Source organism: Octopus sinensis, linkage group LG7 (genome assembly GCF_006345805.1).
Source record: "Octopus sinensis linkage group LG7, ASM634580v1, whole genome shotgun sequence".
Taxonomy (NCBI): domain Eukaryota; kingdom Metazoa; phylum Mollusca; class Cephalopoda; order Octopoda; family Octopodidae; genus Octopus; species Octopus sinensis.
This window is the reverse complement of record NC_043003.1, coordinates 93,101,178-93,123,884: the sequence shown is the minus strand read 5'-3', so window position 1 is coordinate 93,123,884 and position 22,707 is coordinate 93,101,178. Positions and strand designations below refer to the sequence as shown.

At 36.6% G+C, this 22,707-nt stretch overlaps 1 protein-coding gene across 1 annotated transcript in view; it reads left to right on the top strand.

Moving 5' to 3' along the window:
• LOC115214124 (calpain-9) overlaps positions 1-22,707 on the top strand; it is an 88,285-nt gene that overhangs the window by 42,045 nt on the left and 23,533 nt on the right. Inside the window, exons 3-9 of the mRNA XM_029783185.2 lie at positions 8,067-8,171; positions 8,826-8,979; positions 10,969-11,146; positions 12,876-12,965; positions 15,425-15,510; positions 17,241-17,318; positions 21,754-21,847. Coding sequence (XP_029639045.1) covers positions 8,067-8,171; positions 8,826-8,979; positions 10,969-11,146; positions 12,876-12,965; positions 15,425-15,510; positions 17,241-17,318; positions 21,754-21,847 — 785 coding nt within the window. The remainder of the gene's footprint in view (positions 1-8,066; positions 8,172-8,825; positions 8,980-10,968; positions 11,147-12,875; positions 12,966-15,424; positions 15,511-17,240; positions 17,319-21,753; positions 21,848-22,707) is intronic.

Genomic DNA, 22,707 nt, shown 5'->3' with positions numbered 1-22,707 from the left:
AGACAGAAACTTTGTGAAAGAAAAACTGCCGATCAGAATTAACATGCAATTTGAATGCTCGGCCTTGTCACGTTGATTCTGCCTAAGAAATATATTAAAAGTACACGTGTTACTATGGTATGTTCAACCATTTAAACGCTAATTAAATGAAAAGGTAGTTAAGATAAGGTAGATTGGACACTCATCGTTGAGTCGCTTAAACCGACGAAGAACCGGTTTTTTGTTTGTTTGCTTGGTTTAGAATGTAATTATTTCAGAGTATACACTCTGTACATTCATTTCTCTGCTTATACACGAAATTACATATGAGTAGAGTTAAATAAGTTCTGAAATATTTCACCTTCATAGAATCGCAAAGATGGTTAAACTAAAGCAGTGATACTGAACCGGGATCCACATGGCCCTGGGGGGTCCATATAAGGTTTAGTTGTTAAAAATTATGAACAATAAATTGGTTATAATTCTGCAATACACAAACTATCCTAATAAGTTTTTATACAATTCCTAATAGTATTTAATTATGAAAATAAAATGGTTTTATTTTTATAAATTTCAAATGGCTATGTGGGTCCAGTAGAGTGAAATAGGAATCAAAGAGGTTCACAAGCAAAAATGGTTGAGAACACCTGAACTAAAGCTATGGGGATAATAGTTCGATCTGGGTTCGATCCCTCTGCGTGACACATTTAGTAAGTGCCATCAACAATAGCCACGGGTTGGTCAATATCTTGTGAATGAATTCGATTAAACAGTAGCATGCTTGCCAACCACATGGGTCTAGGTTCAGTCCCATTGCGTGGCACCTTGGGCAAGTGTCTTCTACTATAAGCCTCGGGCCAACCAAAGCCTTGTGAGAGGATTTGGTGGGCGGAAACTGAAAGAAACCCGTCGCATGTATGTATTGTGTGTGTGTGTGTGTGTGTGTGTGTGTGTGTGTGTGTGTGTGTGTGTGGTGTGTGTGTGTGTGTGTGTGTGTGTGCGTGCGTGCCTGCGTCTCCAACATCGCTTGACAACCGATGCTGGTGTGTTTATGTCCCCGTAACTTAGCGGTTCGGCAAAATGAGACCGATAGAATAAGTACTAGGCTTGCAAAGAATAAGTCGTGTGGTCGATTTGCTCGACTAAAGGCGGTGCTCCAGCATGGCCGCAATCAAATGACTGAAACAAGTAAGAAAAAAAAAGAATAAAAGAATGTGTAGACGTCATTTGTGTATATATGTGTGTATATGCATAAACATGCACGCGATAAAACACTCGTTTGTACGTTTCATTACTTTTTACAAATGTGCATTCATATGTATGCGTGATATGTGCGTGTGCAGTATATGTATGCATGCGTGGTCCGCCAACCGATTGGTTATGTCAATGGGAAACGTTAAGTCACGGCAAGTGGCACCAACCGAATATAATTATATTGTACCTGAAGTATTGAATATAATAATACTATGCGTAAGTAATATACTATATATAAAAGCATACATAAAGTGTTTTGTTTTCTCTTCTTCGTTATAAATGTGATGTGCCAATGTGCGCGTGTGTAACCCTGGTTGTATATTTCAAATGTGTCACCAATGGAGAAAGAGACGAGCTGGTTCTTCGCTTTGGAACAAAGCTCTTTCCTTGGCGTTTAGGTAATTATTTCTTTACTACCCACAAGGGGCTAAACACAGAGGGGACAAACAAGGACAGATATCGACCCCAGTGCGTAACTGGTACTTAATTTATCGACCCCGAAAGGATGAAAGGCAAAGTCGACCTCGGCGGAATTTGAACTCAGAACGTAACGGCAGACGAAATACGGCTACGCAATTCGCCCAGCGTGCTAACGATTCTGCCAGCTCGCCGCCTTTGCCAACTCGCCGACTTGGCGTTTGGGTAATGTCAACAGACTAGTCTTGTGTGTGTGTGTGTGTGTGTATGTGCATGAATGCATGTGTATAAGGATATGGAAGATGAATTGCTGCATGAAAGAAAATAACTTGTGGTATTTAATCCACCGAACTTGCAAGCTGACAAGGGTAAAATAAATGCCTCACGCAGAAAACGGTACCTTAGCATAGCTGCAGTCCAATGACAAAATCCAGTTTTGTAATAACAAAATAGTCATTCGTCAAGCCCAGTGATTCTCAGACTGTCACGTATCAATGTCTTCTCTCTAAACATTAGTGAAACTTCCCACCTCCTTTATGAATGAGATGACAAAATAGCTTACACCAATATTATTAGTGTTGTTTATTTAGCGCCTTTGGAGCTAATCTACTTCTAATCCCACACCGAGTCTCTTAAAATCCAAATTAATAATCTTGTTCTTTTTTTTACCTTTTCATGCAAGGCATAATAGGGTGAGGGAATAGTTTATGCTGTCAATTTCATTACTGGACTAGAACTTTATTTTGATTCTGGAGGGATGAAAGGTGAAGTTGACCTCACAGGGGATTTGAACTCAGAGTGTATAGAGCCAGAACAAATACCATAAAGCAATCTTTGATACTCTAACAATTCTGTCAGCCCTGATTTTAGCACAAGACCATCAATTTTGAAGGGTGGAGGTGGGTACTTCAGAAATTGATTTCATTTTATTGTCCCTGGGAAGAGGAAAGGATTTGAACTCCAAAAGAAGAAATGCCTCAAGACATTTGTCTGATGCTCTAACAATTCTTCCAGGTCACCACACCTGATGCTAATACATAAACCCTTCTTTTATAGGCATAAGACCTGAAATTTTGGGAGAGGGGGGCTAGCCAATTACAGCAAAAGCATCTCTGTAAAATGCATGTGTTATTATTTCTAAATAGTAATGAGAAAGAGAAGTTGCAGGAATGGAAGGACATCGGGCTGTTGTAATACTGAATTAAACGTGTTTTGTACAGCGTATTTAAAGTAGCAAATAAATTTTAAAATACAAAACCCAAAACTATAAGGCATAAACAAGATTTAGTTTTCATCTTGTTGATTTTATGTATTAATAATGAAAGAACACTGCAGTTTTAAAACACATTTAGTAAATATATGAATATTTATAATATATTTAGTAAATTTGCACAGGAGTGGCAGTGTGGTAAGTAGCTTGCTAACCAACCACATGGTTCCGGGTTCAGTCCCACTGCATGGCATCTTGGGCAAGTTTCTTCTGCTATAGCCCCGGGCCGACCAATGCCTTGTGAGTAGATTTGGTAGACGGAAACTGAAAGAAGCCTGTCGTATATATGTATATATATATGTATGTGTGTGTGTTAGTGTGTCTGTGTTTGTTCCCCTAGCATTGCTTGACAACCGATGCTGGTGTGTTTATGTTCCCGTCACTTAGCGGTTCGGCAAAAAGAGACCGATAGAATAAGTACTGGGCTTACAAAAAGAATAAGTCCCAGAGTCAAGTTGCTCGACTAAAGGCAGAGCTCCAGCATGGCCGCAGTCAAATGACTGAAACAAGTAAAAGAGTAAAAGATAGTTTTATATTCTATATCAATTTCAACTTGTCATTGTTAACACTTTTAGCTAAATTAAATTCAGCTTCCATTGAATATTTTTTTCATTTGGCTAAACTGCAAATAATTCTTATTTCTTTGCTATGGTGTTTGACAGGTTTAAATATTTGTAAGTGCAATGTACATAACTTAACCCAAAGTAAAATACACCCAGAAATAAAACTTATAGTGATATTAGTTTATTGACAAGTACCTCAATTCTTAGGCGAATGTTTGTCAAGGCATGTCACTTTCCACTTGCTACAGTAGAAAAATTCTTTCCCATTCAAATATGTTGAGGAAAAATAAAGGCGGGACTTGTTTTGCTTTCTGTAAGTAGTTTCAGTGCTGTTGGACAGATACAAATTCACTCCAAAATCTTTGAATATTACAACACTGAAACAACATTTTCAAAACAGCACCTCATATCAATAATTTTTTCCCCTTAACCCTTATACTGCAGAAATCAGATATATCAACTCAAATTTTCATTATTTTTAACTGTGAAAAGCAGTTTTATATATGCATCTATCTTTTGTTAAGGAATGTCATGTTTGAAACTATTTTACTATTTTCTGTTCAGACATGGCAGGTTTACTGAGGCAAAAAATACCAGTTCTATTTTCTGGTAAATATTTAACATCATTACTGGAATAGCCATGAAATTTGATTTCCCAGTGAAAAATTTCTTCAACATCACACATAAACAGATTCCCTAACTAATTGTACTTTTTATCTGAAATCTCAGTCAAACCTTTAGATCTTCAAGAAAGGTGCTTCTGGTAATGTCCACAACTTCTGCGCTTCTAAATAAAAGTCCAAAGAGAAGAAAATGACATCTAATTTCTAACTGATAATTCAGTATAGCCAGTTTCATTCTTGCAAAATGCATGAATTTTTTTCCATTTTGTGGAAACAAATGTGAATGCTCTCCTTAGAAGAACATGATTAGAGTTCTTCTCTAATCATGACTTTATCTAAGATGTCAGTGAGATAAGATAAAAATGACACAAATCTCATTCCAAAAACTAACTAAATCTGTTTTGTTTTATATATATAACAAAAAAAAACATTAATTTATTACTAAGCTCCAGTACTCTTCAAGGAACCTTTCCATGTGTCAGCCATCTGGTTTTTTTGTTTTATTTTTTTAGTGGTTTAAGTGTGAGTTTTTGTAAACAATTCCTGTTACATTACATAATTTAAAACCTGATATGTAATAGTTTTCATATTCACAAGTAAATCAATATTTATTTCCTTTGATACTAGAACCTGTCAATGAACAATGTAATGCGTTTGCCAAAAAATCATGCTCTTGTAATTATTTGCCTCTGACACAAAATCCACTGTGCTTTCCTGTCATGTTAGCAGCACTGTCTGTGCATATTGCATCAATCATATTTGTTATCAACAAGAAAAGTTAGCAACACTTGGAGAATTTCACTTGGTATTGCTTGCAGCTGCAAGAAAGCAAAGGGGTCTTCATGGTATTTATTTTCTTAAAGATATCAAACATAGGTGCAGTCATGGCTGTGTCGTAAAAAGTTTGTTTCCCACCCACACAATTCTGGGTTCAGTCCCACTACATGGCACCTTGGGCAGGTATTTTCTACTATAAACCTTGGCCAATCAAAACCTTGTGAGTGGATTTGCTAGACTGAAAGAACCCCCATTATGTGTGGGTGTGTGCATGTGTGTGTTTGTCCCTCCCATCACCACTTATTTCTTTATTGCCCACAAGGGGCTAAACAAGGACAGACAAAGGGATTAAGTCAATTACATCGACCCCAGTGCATAACTGGTACATAATTTATCGACCCCAAAAGGATGAAAGGCAAAGTCGACCTCAGCAGAATTTGAACTCAGACCATAACAGCAGACGAAATACCACTAAGCATTTCGCCCAGTGTGCTAACGTCTCTGCGAGCTCGACGCCTTTGCTCCCATCACCACTTGACAACCGATGTTGGTGTGTTTATGTCCCTGTAACTTAGCAGTTTAGCAAAAGAGCCCGATAGAATAAGTACTAGGCTTTTTTTTTAAATAGTCCTGGGGTTGATTTATTCAATTAAAACCCTTCAAGGTGATGCCCCAGCATGGCTTCAGTCCAATTACTGAAACATGGAAAAGACAGAAGATAGCATAACTCTAGTGCTTGACTTGTAATATTGCTATTTTCATTTGACTGTATCCACAAACATACTTCAGTCCTCTAATCTACCAACAAGTTAACTCAGAAAATCATATGATTCAGAGTTTTATTGGGTCATTAGAAGATGGTATTGATAGCAATTTTAATGCAATATTCCCACCAGCTGAGCAATGGCAATTTCATATGCAATGGGTATGATCACTAATTCAGTTGTATGCGCTTTCATAACCTTTGCAATCATTTTGAACACAGTATAGAATGCTTTTGAATAACTTGAAGATTTTGTAGCACATGAGATTGAATATCTAGTTTTTATTGTTTTTTGTCACAGTTCCCTAGTTTTGAAAAATCCTCTTGCAGGTCTTTAAATTCTTTGTTTGTTTAGAATATCTTGTTTTTGATAACCCTTTTGATACAATCCAACTCGGACAATTCCTAATTCTGTAGCTTCCTATTTTGAAGTAGTCTATATTAAAACTTTCCTTCAAATTTTCATACCACATTAATAATGATAAAGTTATTTTACTAAACTTTTCATCATTTTAAAAATTAACTGAGATAAAGATAGTGTAGCTGAACAGAAATATGGTAACAAAAGGGTTAAATTTTCATTTGCTTATTCAACATTACATACAACCATCCGAGAACCATCCGAACGTGGCCGTTGCCAGCACCGCCCCGACTGACCTTGTGCCGGTGGCACGTAAAAAGCACCATCCAATCGTGGCCATTGCCAGCCTTGCCTGGCCCCCATGCTGGTGGCATGTAAAAAGCACAATCCGATCATGGCCGTTTGCCAGCCTCGTCTGGCATGTAAAAAGCACCCACTACACTCATGGAGTGGTTAGCGTTACGAAGAGCATCCAGCCGTAGAAACATTGCCAGATCAGACTGGGCCTGGTGCAGCCTTCTGGCTTCCCAGACCCCAGTTGAACCGTCCAACCCATGCTAGCATGAAAAGCGGACGCTAAACGATGATGATGATGATACAACGCACTTCCTTTTGACTCACTGGGGTGGCCACCATATGCAAACACCATATTTTACATATGAAGCTTCATATTGCTCAGTTTTCAGCTGAGGTAGAAGTTCTTCTGTATCAGATATCTACTGTATGAATTTATCCATTAATTTAACTCTAAGCAAATCAAGATGTATTTCTAAATAGATGCAATGGAGGGAAGATTATTGCTTTCTTAATATTCAAGTAGAATTCTGAATGACATACAAATTTCAATGATTGATATAATGCAAATTTTTGACATTTTACACAAAATATTATTTGGAGATATATCATATATACCTACTATGCACCGCTACAAAGCCAATAAAAGAACGATCATTGTAATATACAAATCAACAGAATTGGCCTGTAATAAGTTCAGAGTGTCTGAAGAGCAAGCAGATCACAAAGTCAGCTGTTTTTTATATGATGGAATGGCTGTAGTAATTTGAAGTTTAGAATTGCAACTTTTCTTGTTTGCAAATTACAAGAAGTGACCTATAATGAAATTTGTTTATTTCAATGGTTAAAAATTACAGGTCCCTAATTTCTTAGAATTATGATTCTAAAAACAATTGTTAATTTCATTAAATCAAGTAATTTGTTAGTTTCCTCATCAATCTTCACCCACTACCACCACCATTATATAAAAAAAACACTGGCTCAATCCATATGGCATTTTACTGTTTTTTGTCTGTAGATATTTTTAAATGTGACTTATCTACTTATACCTGGGCATTGGTATGGATTTTGGTTAAACCTGACCTCAGATTTGATTCTTCTCTGCATCACCATAGGTTTATGTGCTTTCACATGGGAGCATTTGAACCCTGCACTGTAAGCTGAATCAATTATACAGTACTCCAGCTTCTTATCAGTTATACTGATGTGTCTTGCTACAATGTTAAGTTCCTCTATGAGTGATAACTGCTTATATAGTTCAGTGGACTGAACTATTTGATAACATACACCTTCACTAGGTATACAATCTACTTCTATTGATATAATCCAAATGCTGATTCTCTGAATGTTAATCCAACATCATAGTAGCTCAGCCAATTGCATCCCTAAAACCATATTTTATATTTTGTTATCTTAAGTAAAATAACCTTTATCTCAAAGTATAGAATTTAAAGAGACAGGTAGGTGACAGACAGATTGATTTGGGATAGAGAAGACTATTGGTAACTGTGAAATCATGATTTCAAACTTATTGGCTCTCAACAATTATGACATAAGCATTAAGCTGTAGAGTTAATACCTAGATTGGAACTATTCTCTCTCTCTCTCTCTCTCTCTCTCTCTCTCTCTCACTTCCTCTATTTCTCTCTCATCATGGAAAGACCAATATCTATATCACAAACTTTATAATATATATATACATACATACATACATAATCTATTTCTCTTTATCATTTACTGAACTCCTGATTTTCGCTTTTCCTAGGCAACTGTTGGTTTGTTGTTTCTGTGTCTTCTGTTGTTGCACATCAGAAAAAGCTTGTGCAAAAGATCATCCCAAGTGGCCAGAGTTTTGATGAGGATTACATAGGTAAGTATCAGTATTTGTTTCTTCGCTTGTTTAGGGGGTTTTATCAGGGTGTTTTCATGTTTTTATTACATTGTTAAATAAGTTGAAGGAGAAAAATAAAAGCAGTTGGACACCTGATCTCTTGAGATCTGTTCTATATTTCTTTTCTATTGAATGAATCAGAAAGAAAAAAAAACATTACTGCCATTACCACTATCTTCTACAAGCGCTGGTAATGATGCTGCTACAAGCTATTGAAGTAGTCTCTATAATGTTACTTGTCTCTTGAGAAATAACAGTCAGATCGCCTTCAAATCACACCCTATCCTTTATAGGAAAAGAAAAAGAGACATTTGATAAGATGATCTAAGACACACTGTAACCAGAAAAAAGAAAAAAAATGTAATTACCATTGCTGGAATACTCTAATTCATAGGTCTGCTTAGTCAGGACTGACTGACTAAACTACTGCTGTTGCTACTGCTAATGTAAATGATTTTTCAATAAGCTAAGCCCTATAAACTAATAAGATATGGCCCAGAGTGTAGTCACGATGACTATGAATATGATGATTGTAAAAATTAGGATTTGTTAGATCAACTTAATACAATAAATCTCTAGGAAAGAACAATTTATTGAAAGCAATATGTATCTTCTTGTTGATTTCTTTTGCAGGTGCCTTCCATTTCAACTTTTGGCACTATGGAAAATGGACAGAAGTTATAGTTGATGATTACTTGCCAACAGTAAATGGCCATTTGATTTATGGAAAGAACAGAGAACAGCCAAGTGAATTCTGGAGTCCATTATTAGAGAAAGCTTATGCTAAGTAAGTATAGTAGCTTTTGTTACTCAGTTATTTACAAGTGCATGAAAAGCCACTCTAAATTAAACACTTGTTAAATATGGCCTTTTAAAAGTATATGACTATTTGTATTCATTTAATTTGGATTGGAGAGTTATTAATTATTGAATGATTTCCATGTACCATCATAGTATCTTTTATCTTTTATTTGTTCAGTCACTGGACTATAGCCATGTTAGGGTATTGCCTTGAAGGATTTAGTCAAACAAATCTACCTTAAACTTACCCCAGTAGTTTTGTTAATTCTAAGACATATTCTCTCAGTCTCTTGATCAGTAGTGTCTAACTGTTACATACAACCATTTATGAGAGGGAGAGGACTCCCTTCAGTCATAAACAACCATGCATTTTCACCTAGAAAGTTACCCTTCGAGGCACAATCCTGGGAAAGGTTCTTTATTGAAGACCAGATGTTGCCCATGCATACCAGTCTCCCCTCTCTATGCCATCAATGTTATCCATGGGAAAGACAAAACCCAATACAGCTCAGCACCAGTGACGTTGCAACTCATTTCTATAGCTGAGTGAACTGGAGCAACATGAAAATAAAGTGTCTTGCTCAAGAATAAAACACACAGCCCAATCCAAGAATCAAACTCACTACCTCATGATTGTGAGCCCAATATTCTAACCTCTGAGTCATACACCTTCATTATGAACAGAAGGTATATAAGCTTTTGTTATTTTTTAACCAATTCAGTATTACTTTGTGCATGAATAGATCCATCAACAGAACAAAGAAGATAATAAAATGACACTTTTCAAAATGACTTACAAACACTTGAAAACATTAGGATAATATCAGCTGAAGAAACTTGATGTTCAACTATCGAGCTCGCAACATGTTCAACCATCGAATCTCGCAACATGCTCCACCATCGAAGCTCGCTACATGTTCAACCATCAAAGCTCACTACATGTTCGGCCATCACAGCTTGCTACATGTTCAACCATCGCAGCTCACTACATGTTCGACCACCGCAGCTCACTACATGTTCGACCATCGAATCTCACTACATGCTCCACCATCGAAGCTCGCTACATGCTCGACCATCGAAGCTCGCTACATGTTCGGCCATCGAAGCTCGCTACATGCTCGACCATCGAAGCTTGCTACATGTTCGGCCATCGAAGCTCGCTACATGCTCGACCATCATAGCTCGCTACATGTTCGACAATCGAAGCTCGCTACATGTTCGACAATCGAAGCCCACTACATGCTCGGCCATCGAAGCTCACTACAAGCTTGACCATCAAAGCTCGCTAGATGCTCGACAATCGTAGCTCGCTAGATGCTCAGCCATCGAAGCTCACTACATGTTCAGCCATACAAACTCATGTTCAGCCACATGAGAGCATGCTACATGTCCAGCCACACAAGCTCACACTACATGTTCAACTACCAATTGCATGATTTGGGGTTCAGTTCCACTCCACGGTACCTTGGATGAGTGTATTTTACTGTAACCCAGGGACAACCAATACCTCATATGTGAATTTGATAAATGGAAATTGTGTGGAAGTGTGTGTGTGTAGGGAGGGCACATTGGCCTAATGGTTAGGGTATTGCACTCAGAATCATGAGATTGTTGTTTCAATTCCTGAACCCTTCAAGGTGGTACTCCACCATGACCACAGCCCAAAAATGGCAATAAATGAAAGACAAAATGAAATTTTCATTTCTCACAGATATTAGCAATGTAAATTCTATTTCTTCCGTTTCTGTTACTATTTCTTCAGTTATGCTAGATCTTTGATACCAGGTCATCAAGGAATATCAAAGTTTCCTATCCTAAAAGAGAGTTTATATCTCATCTAATTAACACAATAAAATCAGAGTTAACTATTGATCTTTGTGTGTCTTGATGCTTAGAAAAATGTCCATATCTGCATTCTATTATACTTCATTGACCTTTGTAGTCAGCTAATACATCTACTCATTTTCCTCTTCAGGCTTCAAGGTTGCTACCAAGCACTGAATGGAGGAAAAATCCAAAGTGCCCTAACTGATCTAACTGGAGGCATCTCAGAATATTATGATTTAGGAGAGAAGATGAAGATTGCACCAAATTTGTATGACTTGCTCCTAAACGTCAGGAAGATGAATACTTTGATTGGTGCTGCAATTCATGTGAGTTTATAATCAATATATTTCAAGATAATGACATTTTGTTTTGATGATTACTTCTCCTTTGTACATAAGTCACATGGAATTTCATCGAGGTAGATTTTTCTACCACTGGATACCCTTTCCATTGCCAACCCTCACTTATTTTAAAAGCGAGATGATATTTCTTCATGGCCAGACATGTTTCCATAGAAGTTTGGAAATCAAAGAACACTGCTTGTATGACATTGATGCTCATTTACAATCATCACATGATGTCAAGACATGTCAACACAAACACACTCACAATCTCACACACACACATATATATATATTCAATCATTTCATGTCCGTTTTCCATGCTGGCATGAGTTGGACAGCTTGACAGAATCTGACAAGCTGTAAGGCCGCATTGAGTTTTTGTTTTCTGTGGCTAGATGCCCTTTCCAACACCAGGCACTTTACAGAATGTGTACGAGGTACTTTTTACATGCTACTGGTAATAGCAAGATTGCTAAGTTACACAACAGAAAAAAAAAGAGGAAGTAGAAACTCTCCTTTACCCTTCAGTGACAAAGTGGCAGTTATTAGAAAGTGGGAAGGATGGCTTTATGCCAGGTGCTGAGAGGCTAAAGTATAATTTAGGGATAAGAACAGGCACCTTGCTATAGAAGAGATACATGACTATCCCACATTATAAGGGTGAGTGATAGTAACTGGGAAGATGTGATGTGATAAAGTGGAGTATGGTTGAGGGAAGAACTTCCTGAAGGCATAGAAAGATGTTCAGTGAGAACAGTGCATGGAAAGGAATGGAAGATGAGAGTAAAGGATGGAAGGTTCCAGAGGAAGGAAGGAGTAACTGATAGTGTGTGTACACACACATACAGTCATGGCCAAATTTTGGGAACTTTTTTTTTAAATTAAAATTGTTATGCCCAAGTACAATTCAATTCAAATGTATACAATATATATGTTTGAGCATTTAATATAAAATAAATTCTAATTTTTCAGACCTATGTTTCAAATTTTTAGCCATGACTGAATATATACACACACACATACACATACAAATAGGCTGTTTATGTGTGTGTTTATGACTGTTAACTTTTCAGTTTGATAAATAGATATTGATAATAGCTAGTAGGGTGCCAAGAACACCATCCGAGCGTGATCGTTGCCAGAGCAGCCAACTGGCTTCCATACCCCTTGGCACATAAAAGGGCACCATTCGAGTGTGATCGTTACCAACGTCACCTTACTGGCACCTGTGCTGGTGGCACGTGTAAAAAGATTCGAGCGAGGTCATTGCCAGTACCGCCTGACTGGCCCCCGTGCAGGTGGCACGTAAAAAGCACCCACTGCACACTCCGAGTGGTTGGTGTTAGGAAGGGCATCCATCTGTAGAAACTCTGCCAGATCAAGACTGGAGCCTGCTGCAGCCATCTGGTTGCCAGCTCTCAGTCAAAACCGTCCAACCCATGCTAGCATGGAAAACGGATTTAAATGATGATGATGATGATATCAATAAGTACCTGGCTGAAATAGAAGGATGAAAGACAATCTATGTAGGGTTTTGAATTCTGAATGTATATGATACAACTAAATATAGCACAAGCATGTGATTTTGTTCAATACTCTACAGACTCTAGGAATACCATCTTCCTTGTAAAGTATAAATTGTTTTATAATATGTAATAGAAATTCGTTCTTGAAGTTTTTAATTAAATTTCTGGTATTTCTTTGATTTCAGAGGAAGAATGAAATGCTGCCACTCAAAGAAACAAAAAGGGAGAATGGCTTATATGAGGGTCATGCATATACAATTACTAAAGTAGCCCAGGTCAGTCCGCTAATTATAAATATTTATACTACACACACACACACTTATGGTTTTTTCCCCTTCCAAAACCTGCAAACTAAGCAAAACTCTAGGAATACCATCTTCCTTGTACTGTATAAATTGCTTTATATTATATAACAGAAATTTGTTTCTGAAGTTTTTATTCAAATTTTTTGGTATTTCTTTGTTTTCAGAGGAAGAATGAATTGCAAATTATAAATTTTTTATACTATACACACACACACACACACACGCACGCACATATGGTTCTTTATTCTTCCAAAACCTGCAAAATAAGCAAAATTACTGAACACTTTCCAACCAAACCTTGCAACTGCATCAACACACAGATTGTGTGTATACTCTTTTACTTATCTCAGTCATTTGACTGTGGCCATGCTGGAGCACTGCCTTTAGTCGAGCAAATCGACCCCAGGACTTATTCTCTGTAAGCCTAGTACTTATTCTATTGGTCTCTTTTGCCAAACTGCTAAGTTACGGGGATGTAAACACACCAGCATCGGTTGTCAAGCGATTTTGGGGGGACAAACACAGACACACAAACATATACACACACACATACATATATACAAAGCCTTGTGAGTGGATTTGGTAGATGGAAACTGAAAGAAGCCTGTCGTGTATGTATGTATATATATATATGTATGTATGTATGTGTATATATATATATATATATATACACATACATATACATACTGATATATAAAAGTGAATTGTATTTATATACAAAGTGGTGACCCTTTACAGGACGCCTTACATGCTAGAGAGGGCAGCCAAACCCAAACTACTTAAAAAAAGTCATTCCAAAGAGAATGAAAACAACAATTATTTACAGTTAATCCCAAGCTTCTGTATAAATGAACAAATAGATTAATTTGTCATCTGTACTTCATCAGTGGGATCGCCGAAGACTACGCATAAATATGTAGCAAATATGTACTGAAATTCCACATTTACTGCATACTTATACATTTGTTTTCAAATCAACCATGCAAGTGCAGTCATATAGTCAGGAACAAATGATAAAATTGAATACCAAGCTTTGAAATTATGAAAATTTTACTATATAGGTGCAGGCATGGCTGAACACTCTCCAACCACATGGTCCCAGGTTCAGTCCCACTGCATGGCACCTTGAGCAAGTGTCTTTTACTATAGCCTCAGGCTGACCAAAGCCTTGTGAGTGAATCTGGTAGAAGGAAACTGAGAGAAGCTCATCGTGTATATATGTGTGTGTTCCCCCACCCCCACCATCGCTTGACAATTGATGTTCGTGTTTCATCCCCATAACTTAGCAATTCGGCAAAAAAAAATCCAATAGAATAAGTAGCAGGCTTACAAAGAATAAGTCCTGGGGTGGATTTCTACAATTAAAAGTTGATGCTCCAGCAGGGCCACAGTCAAATGACTGAAACAAGTAAAAGAACAAAAGAAATATATATATATTCTTGTATATATATATATATATATATATATATATATTCTTTTGTTCTTTTACTTGTTTCAGTCATTTGACTGTGACCATGCTGGAGCATCACCTTTTAGTTGTAGAAATGGAGAGTGTTCAGCCATGCCTGCACCTATATAGTAAAATTTTCATAATTTCAAAGCTTGGTATTCAATTTTATCATTTGTTCCTGACTATTTTATTTTTATTTTTTTTATTACTAGTATTGTTGTTATACATACATACAAGCATACATAAAAATAATAATAATAAGTGGGTGTAAACACATGAACAAAATAAGAATAAACAAAAACAAATTACACGAACGTGTATAAACAGAAGATACAAATATTACAGGCATTTCCCCACATACACACACACTAACTAAACAAAGATGCACATAGAGATATACGCATGCGCAAATGAAGACACGTGCAATAGAAATACAAAATGGCTGACAGTTAGTAAGGAGAGGCACAAATAAGAAAGAAGAAAGCAAAGGACCATTGATGCGGTCACAGGAGTGTGACCAAAGAACTCTGGCCGAAATAAGATTAAGATTAATGTAATAAATAAATAACACTGAAGCAAAGTAACACCAAATATATAGTGCGTGTGTTTTTATTGGCTAAACTGGCAAAATGACCATTCTGAAATACAACAATATATATATACCTGTAAATGTCTTCGTGTTTGTCCCTTCCCATCACCACTTGATAGCCAGTGTTGGTTTGTTTATGACCTCATAACTTCTTAGCAGTTCAGCAAAAAGAAAGACTTATAGTATAAATAGCAAGCTTTAAAAAAAATAAGTTCAGGGTTGGTTAACTTGAGTCGACCCTTCAAGGCAGTGCCTCAGCATGGCCACAGTCAAATGACCGAAACAAGTAAAAGATAAAAGATTTATATCATGCAAAATATAAAAGAGACATAGGAATCAAACCACACATATTATAGCAGTCAGTTGTAGATTGATATACTCTCTTTACAGGTGGAATTAAATAAGAAAGTGCATAATTTGCTGCGTCTCAGAAACCCATGGGGAAAGGGTGAATGGAATGGTCCTTGGTCTGATACGTATGTTATATTATTTCTACTTCTATTTTGAGTATTTTGTTTTCTTTTTTCATTTTTTAATAGATAAAATAATAAAAAGACAAAATAATACTTAATACAGATGGAGATGGCTGCATGCAATGAAATTCAACCCAAAATGACATTTATGATCATGTATACTATATATACATATGCTATGTACCACACATACAAGTGCCCGTGCAGCACCATGTAAAAGCACCCATGTGGTGCCACATAAAAGCACTCAGCACACTCTGTAAAGTGGTCTGTGTTAGCAAGAGCATCCAGCTGTAGAAACCGTGTCAAATCAGATTGGAACCTCCTGGTGCAGCTCCCAAGCTTGCCAGCTCTGGTCAAACCATCCAACCAATGTTCCTGGACAATGAACATTAAATGATGATGAAAATGATGATCGCTGATTCATTGATAGATTGAAACTATTTAATTGTCAACTGAAATGTCACAGATGTGTTCAAGAAGAGCTAACCAAAACTGACCAACAACCAGAATACCAGTAATATCACATTGTTTATTACTATACTCTACACCAACAATGAATATCTGGAACTCTCTTACTTTTTTGGTATGAGTCCCTACAGATTTTTGAAGAACAAGAAATTAGAAAATATCACTTGCATCTCCCATAAGCACTTTAATCCATTCGATACCAAATCACTTGAGGATGGTTTTGGTTCTATGACTCAAACTTTGTTTTAAAGTGATCTAAATTATAATCTTCTATCAAAATTTCATCTTAATTTGTTCCAAACACAGCTTAAGCATGGCTGTTATTTTACTATAATCTTCATTATTTCAAAAATCATTTGAAATTAATGTTCTGTGTTTCAACAGAAATGTAATTGTTTTTTTGTTTTTTTAAGTAAGAGGGGTGGTTAATAGAATAAATGAAGAGTAATGAAGTAAAATAATCCAGGTAAAGATTGAAAGTTGCCTGGTTCTACTCACTGAAAGATGACATAAAAATATAAGGTCACTAGACCTTATTTCCTTTGTTTATGATGCCTTCATGGTTCTATATCTATTTCAAAATTTTCTTTGTTCTCCCTTTTAAAAATGTGCCCAGCATGGTACTATTAAAAGACTTAAAGTTAATTTTAAATCTAGCTTTTTTTTTTCTTCCTGGTGTATCTTTAGAAAAAGAATAATGTCATAGAAACTGCAAGGATTGTTAGGTAGTGTGCGGGTGTCCAACAGCTTTTATGCCATCAAAATCTTCATAGGGAGATGGAACTCAGTATAACTTCACTGATTTCAGGATTTCATATTTGAAGAACATAGACAAGAGTTCTCCTATCTGAGATTCATAAAGGGACAAACTCAGTACTGCAAACTAACCAATCCTTAACTATACAGTGCTCCTGTTACTTGCAGTGCTGCATTGTATATACCTATGTACCTAGTTATAAATATGTATATTTAGTAGCATTCTTATACAAGATATGCCTCGTGGTAAAGTACCAGGTATAGAATATGAAACGTTGGCTGTTCACTCGGTAGACAAGTACTCCAACAACTCAGCCTCTTACAGTTTCCTCCTTTATCAGATAGATCTCTAAAGTGAAGTTATTGACACCTTTTGATAATTTATCCTTTCAGTAAATCATTTTAAGATGTTAACAACTTGGAACCAACTCATAGTCTTAAGCAGTGATTTAATTGTAACTCTAATATATGTACTAGTAACAAAATACCATTATATTTTGATATAGATCATTTGAAATGAGAAATCTTCCAGCTGACAAGAAACTGGAACTTGAAGTTGTTAATGCAGAAGATGGAGAGTTCTGGTGAGTATTCTTCAAGTTGATTATCTTCATTTTGAGACAACAAAAATTTTCATCGAGGCAATAAGAAATATTTCCCAGCAATATTTTTTTTTTTAATCTTTTATATAAACAAAGAGAGACAGCGCTCATGACCAATTGGGGCTCCTGTGAGATCACTGTTGCAACTAATGACTAATGCGACTATGTAATATCATAGATCTGTGTGTGTGTGTGTGTGTGTGTGTGTGTTACTAAAGGGAGATTACTGTTGCAAAATTCACAAAACACAGTAAAATATTGATGTGAAGCTAAATATTCTTAATAATCTGTTTTATTATGGGCACAAGGCCTGAAAAACAAGACTTTCTTAATAATAATCTATATTTTACTTTGCTTTGCATTTTTCCTTAAAATATTTCTCCATAATGGACCTTCCACTAGGTCCATTTGAAAAAAAAAAGAAACCTTTTTTTTTAAGTCTTTCTACTACTGTCATCCAGATGTTTGCTTAACTCTTTAACATTCAGATTATTATGTCAGAGGTAATCCTTATTTATTTGCATTTAAACAATTAATCTGGTATTATCTTGTAGTTTCAAGATGTGAAAGATGTAATTGTTTAATTTTAGAATGACATAGCAGGGTACGTGTGAGATGCTGGTTCTGGTCAGTTTGAGTATAAAATGAATAGAATATTTGGGTTGGATACAACCTATCTAAACACGAAGCAGTTAAAGGAATCTTTCTGGAATATAGTTGTTGTAAGTGTTGTTTGTATTTGAACTCTCTCAATCAATGACTTTTTAGTTTGTCCAATATAAATATTTTTGCAACTGCTGCACTTAATAAAAAATAAATTCACCCTTTTTAAAGCCTAGCCAGGCTCATGGGCCCAGTTTCTATGACGTATGTGTTCCGGTAGCATATGCTACCGGGCCCCGCTTCTGATAATGGGGGTTGCATTCTATGCCTTGACCTGAGCGTAGAAGGGGGTTTGCCTCTTTGAGCTGGGGAATGAATGGAATGCCTGATGTGTGTCTTGTTGTGGCTACCACCTCCTAAAAAGTGGGGAATAGGCCTGGGTATATATATATACATATATATATACATATATATATATATATATATATATATATATAGCTTTCCATGCTGGCATGGGTTGGACGATTTGACTGAGGACTGGCGAACCAGATGGCTGCACCATCTCCAATCTGATCTGGCAGAATTTCTACAACTGGATGCCCTTCCTAACACCAACCACTCCAAGAGTGTGGTGGGTGTTTTTACGTGCCACCGGCATGAGAGCCAGTCAGGTGGTACTGGCAATGGCCATGCTCAAATAGTGTTCTTTATGTGCCACCTGCACAGGAGCCAGTCCAGCAACACCGGCAACGACCTCGCTCAAATATTTTTTCCCATGCCACCGGTGATGCTGGTAACGATCACGCTATCATCATCATCGTTTAACGTCCGTTCTCCATGCTAGCATGGGTTGGACGGTTCGACCGGGAATCTGGGAAGCCAGAAGGCTGCACCAGGCTCGTGTCTAATCTGGCAGTGTTTCTACAGCTGGATGCCCTTCCTAACACCAACCACTCCATGAGTGTAGTGGGTGCTTTTTGCGTGCCACCTGCACAGGTGCCAGGCGAGGCTGGCAATGGCCATGATCGGATTGGTGCATTTTACATGCTACCGACACGGAAGCCAGTCAAGGCGTCGCTGGCATCAGTCACGATTCAGATGGTGCTTTTTACGTGCTACCGGCACGGAAGCCAGTCAAGCTATATATATACATTATATATATATATATATATATATATATATATATATTTCTGGCTCATTAAGAATCCTTTCAGGCCTTGCAAACATTTGTTCTATAGTTTCTTCATCCTCAACTATTGTATATATTTTCTAACGTAGACAGTGCAAGATATTTGGGATGGATGTACTGGATTTTGTCTAGCAATATAAACATATTGACAAGTAACACATCCACTTTCACTACATACATTTACTCTATATTTTTCTGCCCTCATCATGGTCAAATTTTGGCCATTTTAAATCTTAGCCATTTAAAATTTTCAGCAGTGTTTTATTTTCTATCAATTTTGCTTCATTGATCATTTGGTGTAGTTGTGTACTCTTCACAAGGACCAGCAGAATTTCTTTTACTACATTAAAATATTTTCATTGCATTGGTTATGGATAAAATAAAGGGCATCTTATCTTTTTCAGAAGCTTCCCTTTCTCATATTGAGTGAAGTTGTATCAGTATCTGTTTAACTTTTATTCCATGGTAGCAAATATTTCTGGATGGTTAAGAATCCTTCAAGATCTTGCAAGCATTTTTTTTCTAGTTTCTCCATCTTGAATTATTATGCATATTTTCTAAGTTAGACAATGATTTTTTTTTTTTTTCTGTATGGGGTAGAACGCTTGAATCAAAGTTTAAAAGTTGATCAACATCAGTGTTTTTTGTAAAAATGTCAATTGTTATATTAGTTTCTTTATTATTACTAAACACTATCCGATCGTGGCCGTTACCAGCCTCACCTGGCCTCTGTGCCGGTGGCACATAAAAAGCACCATCCAAGCGTGGCCGTTCACCAGCCTTGTCTGGCACCTGTGTCGGTGGCACATAAAAAGCACCCACTACAATCACGGAGTGGTTGGCATTAGGAAGGGCATGCAGCTGTAGAAACACTGCTAGATCTGACTGGGCTTGGTGCAGCCTTCGGGCTTCCCAGACCCCAGTAGAACCGTCCAACCCATGCTAGCATGGAAAGCGGACATTAAACGATGATGATGATGATTATTATTATTATCATTATTATTATTATTATTATTATTATTATTATTACTATTATTATATCCAGAAATGGTAATTCACAGCTACTTATTTCTCTTGTCAACTTAATAACCAAGGGTAGATTATTTAGATGATAATTCTTCCATGATGATTCAGTGTGTCTGATAAAGTTAATACTGATTTTGATCACTTCTCAATACAGCTTCTGTTCTAAGCATCCCATAACAAGGGTGCATAAATAGGTGCCAATCTTATACTCATGATAGCTCAATACGTGTGGTCAAAAATTTTTCCATTGAAATAGAGTGAATTGCTTTCTAAAATAAGTGTAACGGCATCCTAAATAAACTTTTTTTCCACCCAGTATTTTACAACAGCAATATTAAATCATGAGTAATGTACTTATTAAGTTTTGTCAGAGGGAAATATCAGGTTTTCAGGTATCTCTCTCAACCTGTCATTACTTGTCTGCTTCTTAGCACAGTGGCCATAGTACGTGTCATCTTAGCACAGTGGCCAAATATATGTGGTTACTCAACCAACTAGAAGTAGCAGCCAAATCTTCTTTGTACCACATTACCTTACCATTTTAGAAAAAAAAAGGACTCATTAGAGGATATAGTCTCAGATACAGCATATCTGAAGAAAAAAAAAGGAGGACAAACAAGATAATCAGTATTTAAACTCCTTAAATCAGAGTGGGTAGGGAGGTGGTGTGCAGGTTGATCAGAGTTGATTTGAAATAATGATTTCTACCACTATTAATGTTTGTATAAAAGCTACTTTTATATCAAAACTTATAAAGTGAACATTTATATCTGAAGTGACTGGAAATTGTGACAGAAGATCAATTTTATCATGGGTGTAACCTGCTATAAAGGAAGACGACAGTTTCAAAAAAACATCAAAAAAATTTCATGATGAGCTCTTATCAGTTTTAGTTCAGTTATAGTGGACTTTTTATTTTGATGTATTCAGTGTTTCCTTCACTTCATTGCAACTTGAATTTCCTTTGGTTTGTATATTTTCAGACCACTGGAGCTTACTGGTTTTCCTTACAAACTTCTATAATGGCATTCTTTACCTGATGTCATTGGTGGGCATCTGAATGTGTGTGTGTGTGTGTGTCTGTGTGTGCATATATGTATATCTTCTCTCTTTACTCTTTTACTTGTTTCAGTCATTTGACTGCAGCCATGCTGGAGCACCACCTTTAATCAAGCAACTCGAGCCCAGGACTTATTCTTTTGTAAGCCCAGTACTTATTCTATCGGTCTCTTTTGCCGAACCACTAAGTAACGGGGACATAAACACACCAGCATCGGTTATCAAGCAATGCTAGGGGGACAAACATACACACAAACACACACACGCATATATATATATATATATATACATATACATATATACGACGGGCTTCTTTTCAGTTTCCGTCTACCAAATCCACTCACAAGGCTTTGGTTGGCCCGAGACTATAGCAGAAGGCACTTGCCCAAGGTGCCACGCAGTGGGACTGAACCCGGAACCATGTGGTTGGTAAACAAGCTACTTACCACACAGCCACTCCTGCGCCTATATATGATCTTTCAAAAACAATTTTGTTTATCTATTTAATGGTATATTGTTTTTTTTCTCTGAACTCTTCAGGATACCTTTTGATGAATTTGTCAGTAATTTTGATGAAATTGCTTTCTGTCATATTCAACCTGATGCAGTCGTAGGGGAAATCGAGGACAATAAAGTAAGTAACTTCACTTCTTAATTCTTATTCAATACAGTAATATATTTGTGTGCAAACATTTGTCCATGAGTGTGTGTGTGTATGAATGTATGTACACACACACACACAAACACATGAGGATGAGAAGATAAAATTCTGCTGTCACTCTTCAATGTTTCTCTGATTAAATCATATCTGAAGGTCTTTTTCCCAAATATTGCATTTCCTACTCACTACAAGTTCATTATACTATTTATGGATTTTTCTAAATAGTACAAATTTTACCAATGCAGACTAGCACCAGTCTCTTTGGAGTCTGTACATATATTACATAATGTATATATATCTATCTATCTATCTATATATATATATATATATATATATATATATATATATATATATAATAACATAAATGATATATAAACATATGCATATGTACATACCTACATCTATATGTATATATACATGCATATATGGGTACAGGACACCAAAAAAAACGTTGAACACAATGAGAAACAAAAGCATAAAAACAAAAACATGGAAACAAACTTTTTTTCAAACACCGGAAAAACAGAGTACAAGACATACAACACAAGGAATATTCCCCTTCTTCAGTTGTCCCTGTTTTGTCTACTCCGCGTTTCTCAAAACCCCTCCAGATTCTCTTCCAGAGCTTTCTTGCAAATGGAAGACTGCCAAGCAAGCAGAAGAAGGGAATAATATGCCCAATCCACAAAGGGGGAAGCAGAGCAGATGCCAAAAACTATAGGCCTATCTCTCTGACTTCACACATCAGCAAAGTCATTGAACGGATAGCCAGAGGGAAACTAATCGCATTCCTTGAAGAAAATACCTTGCTGAGTAATAACCAGCATGGCTTT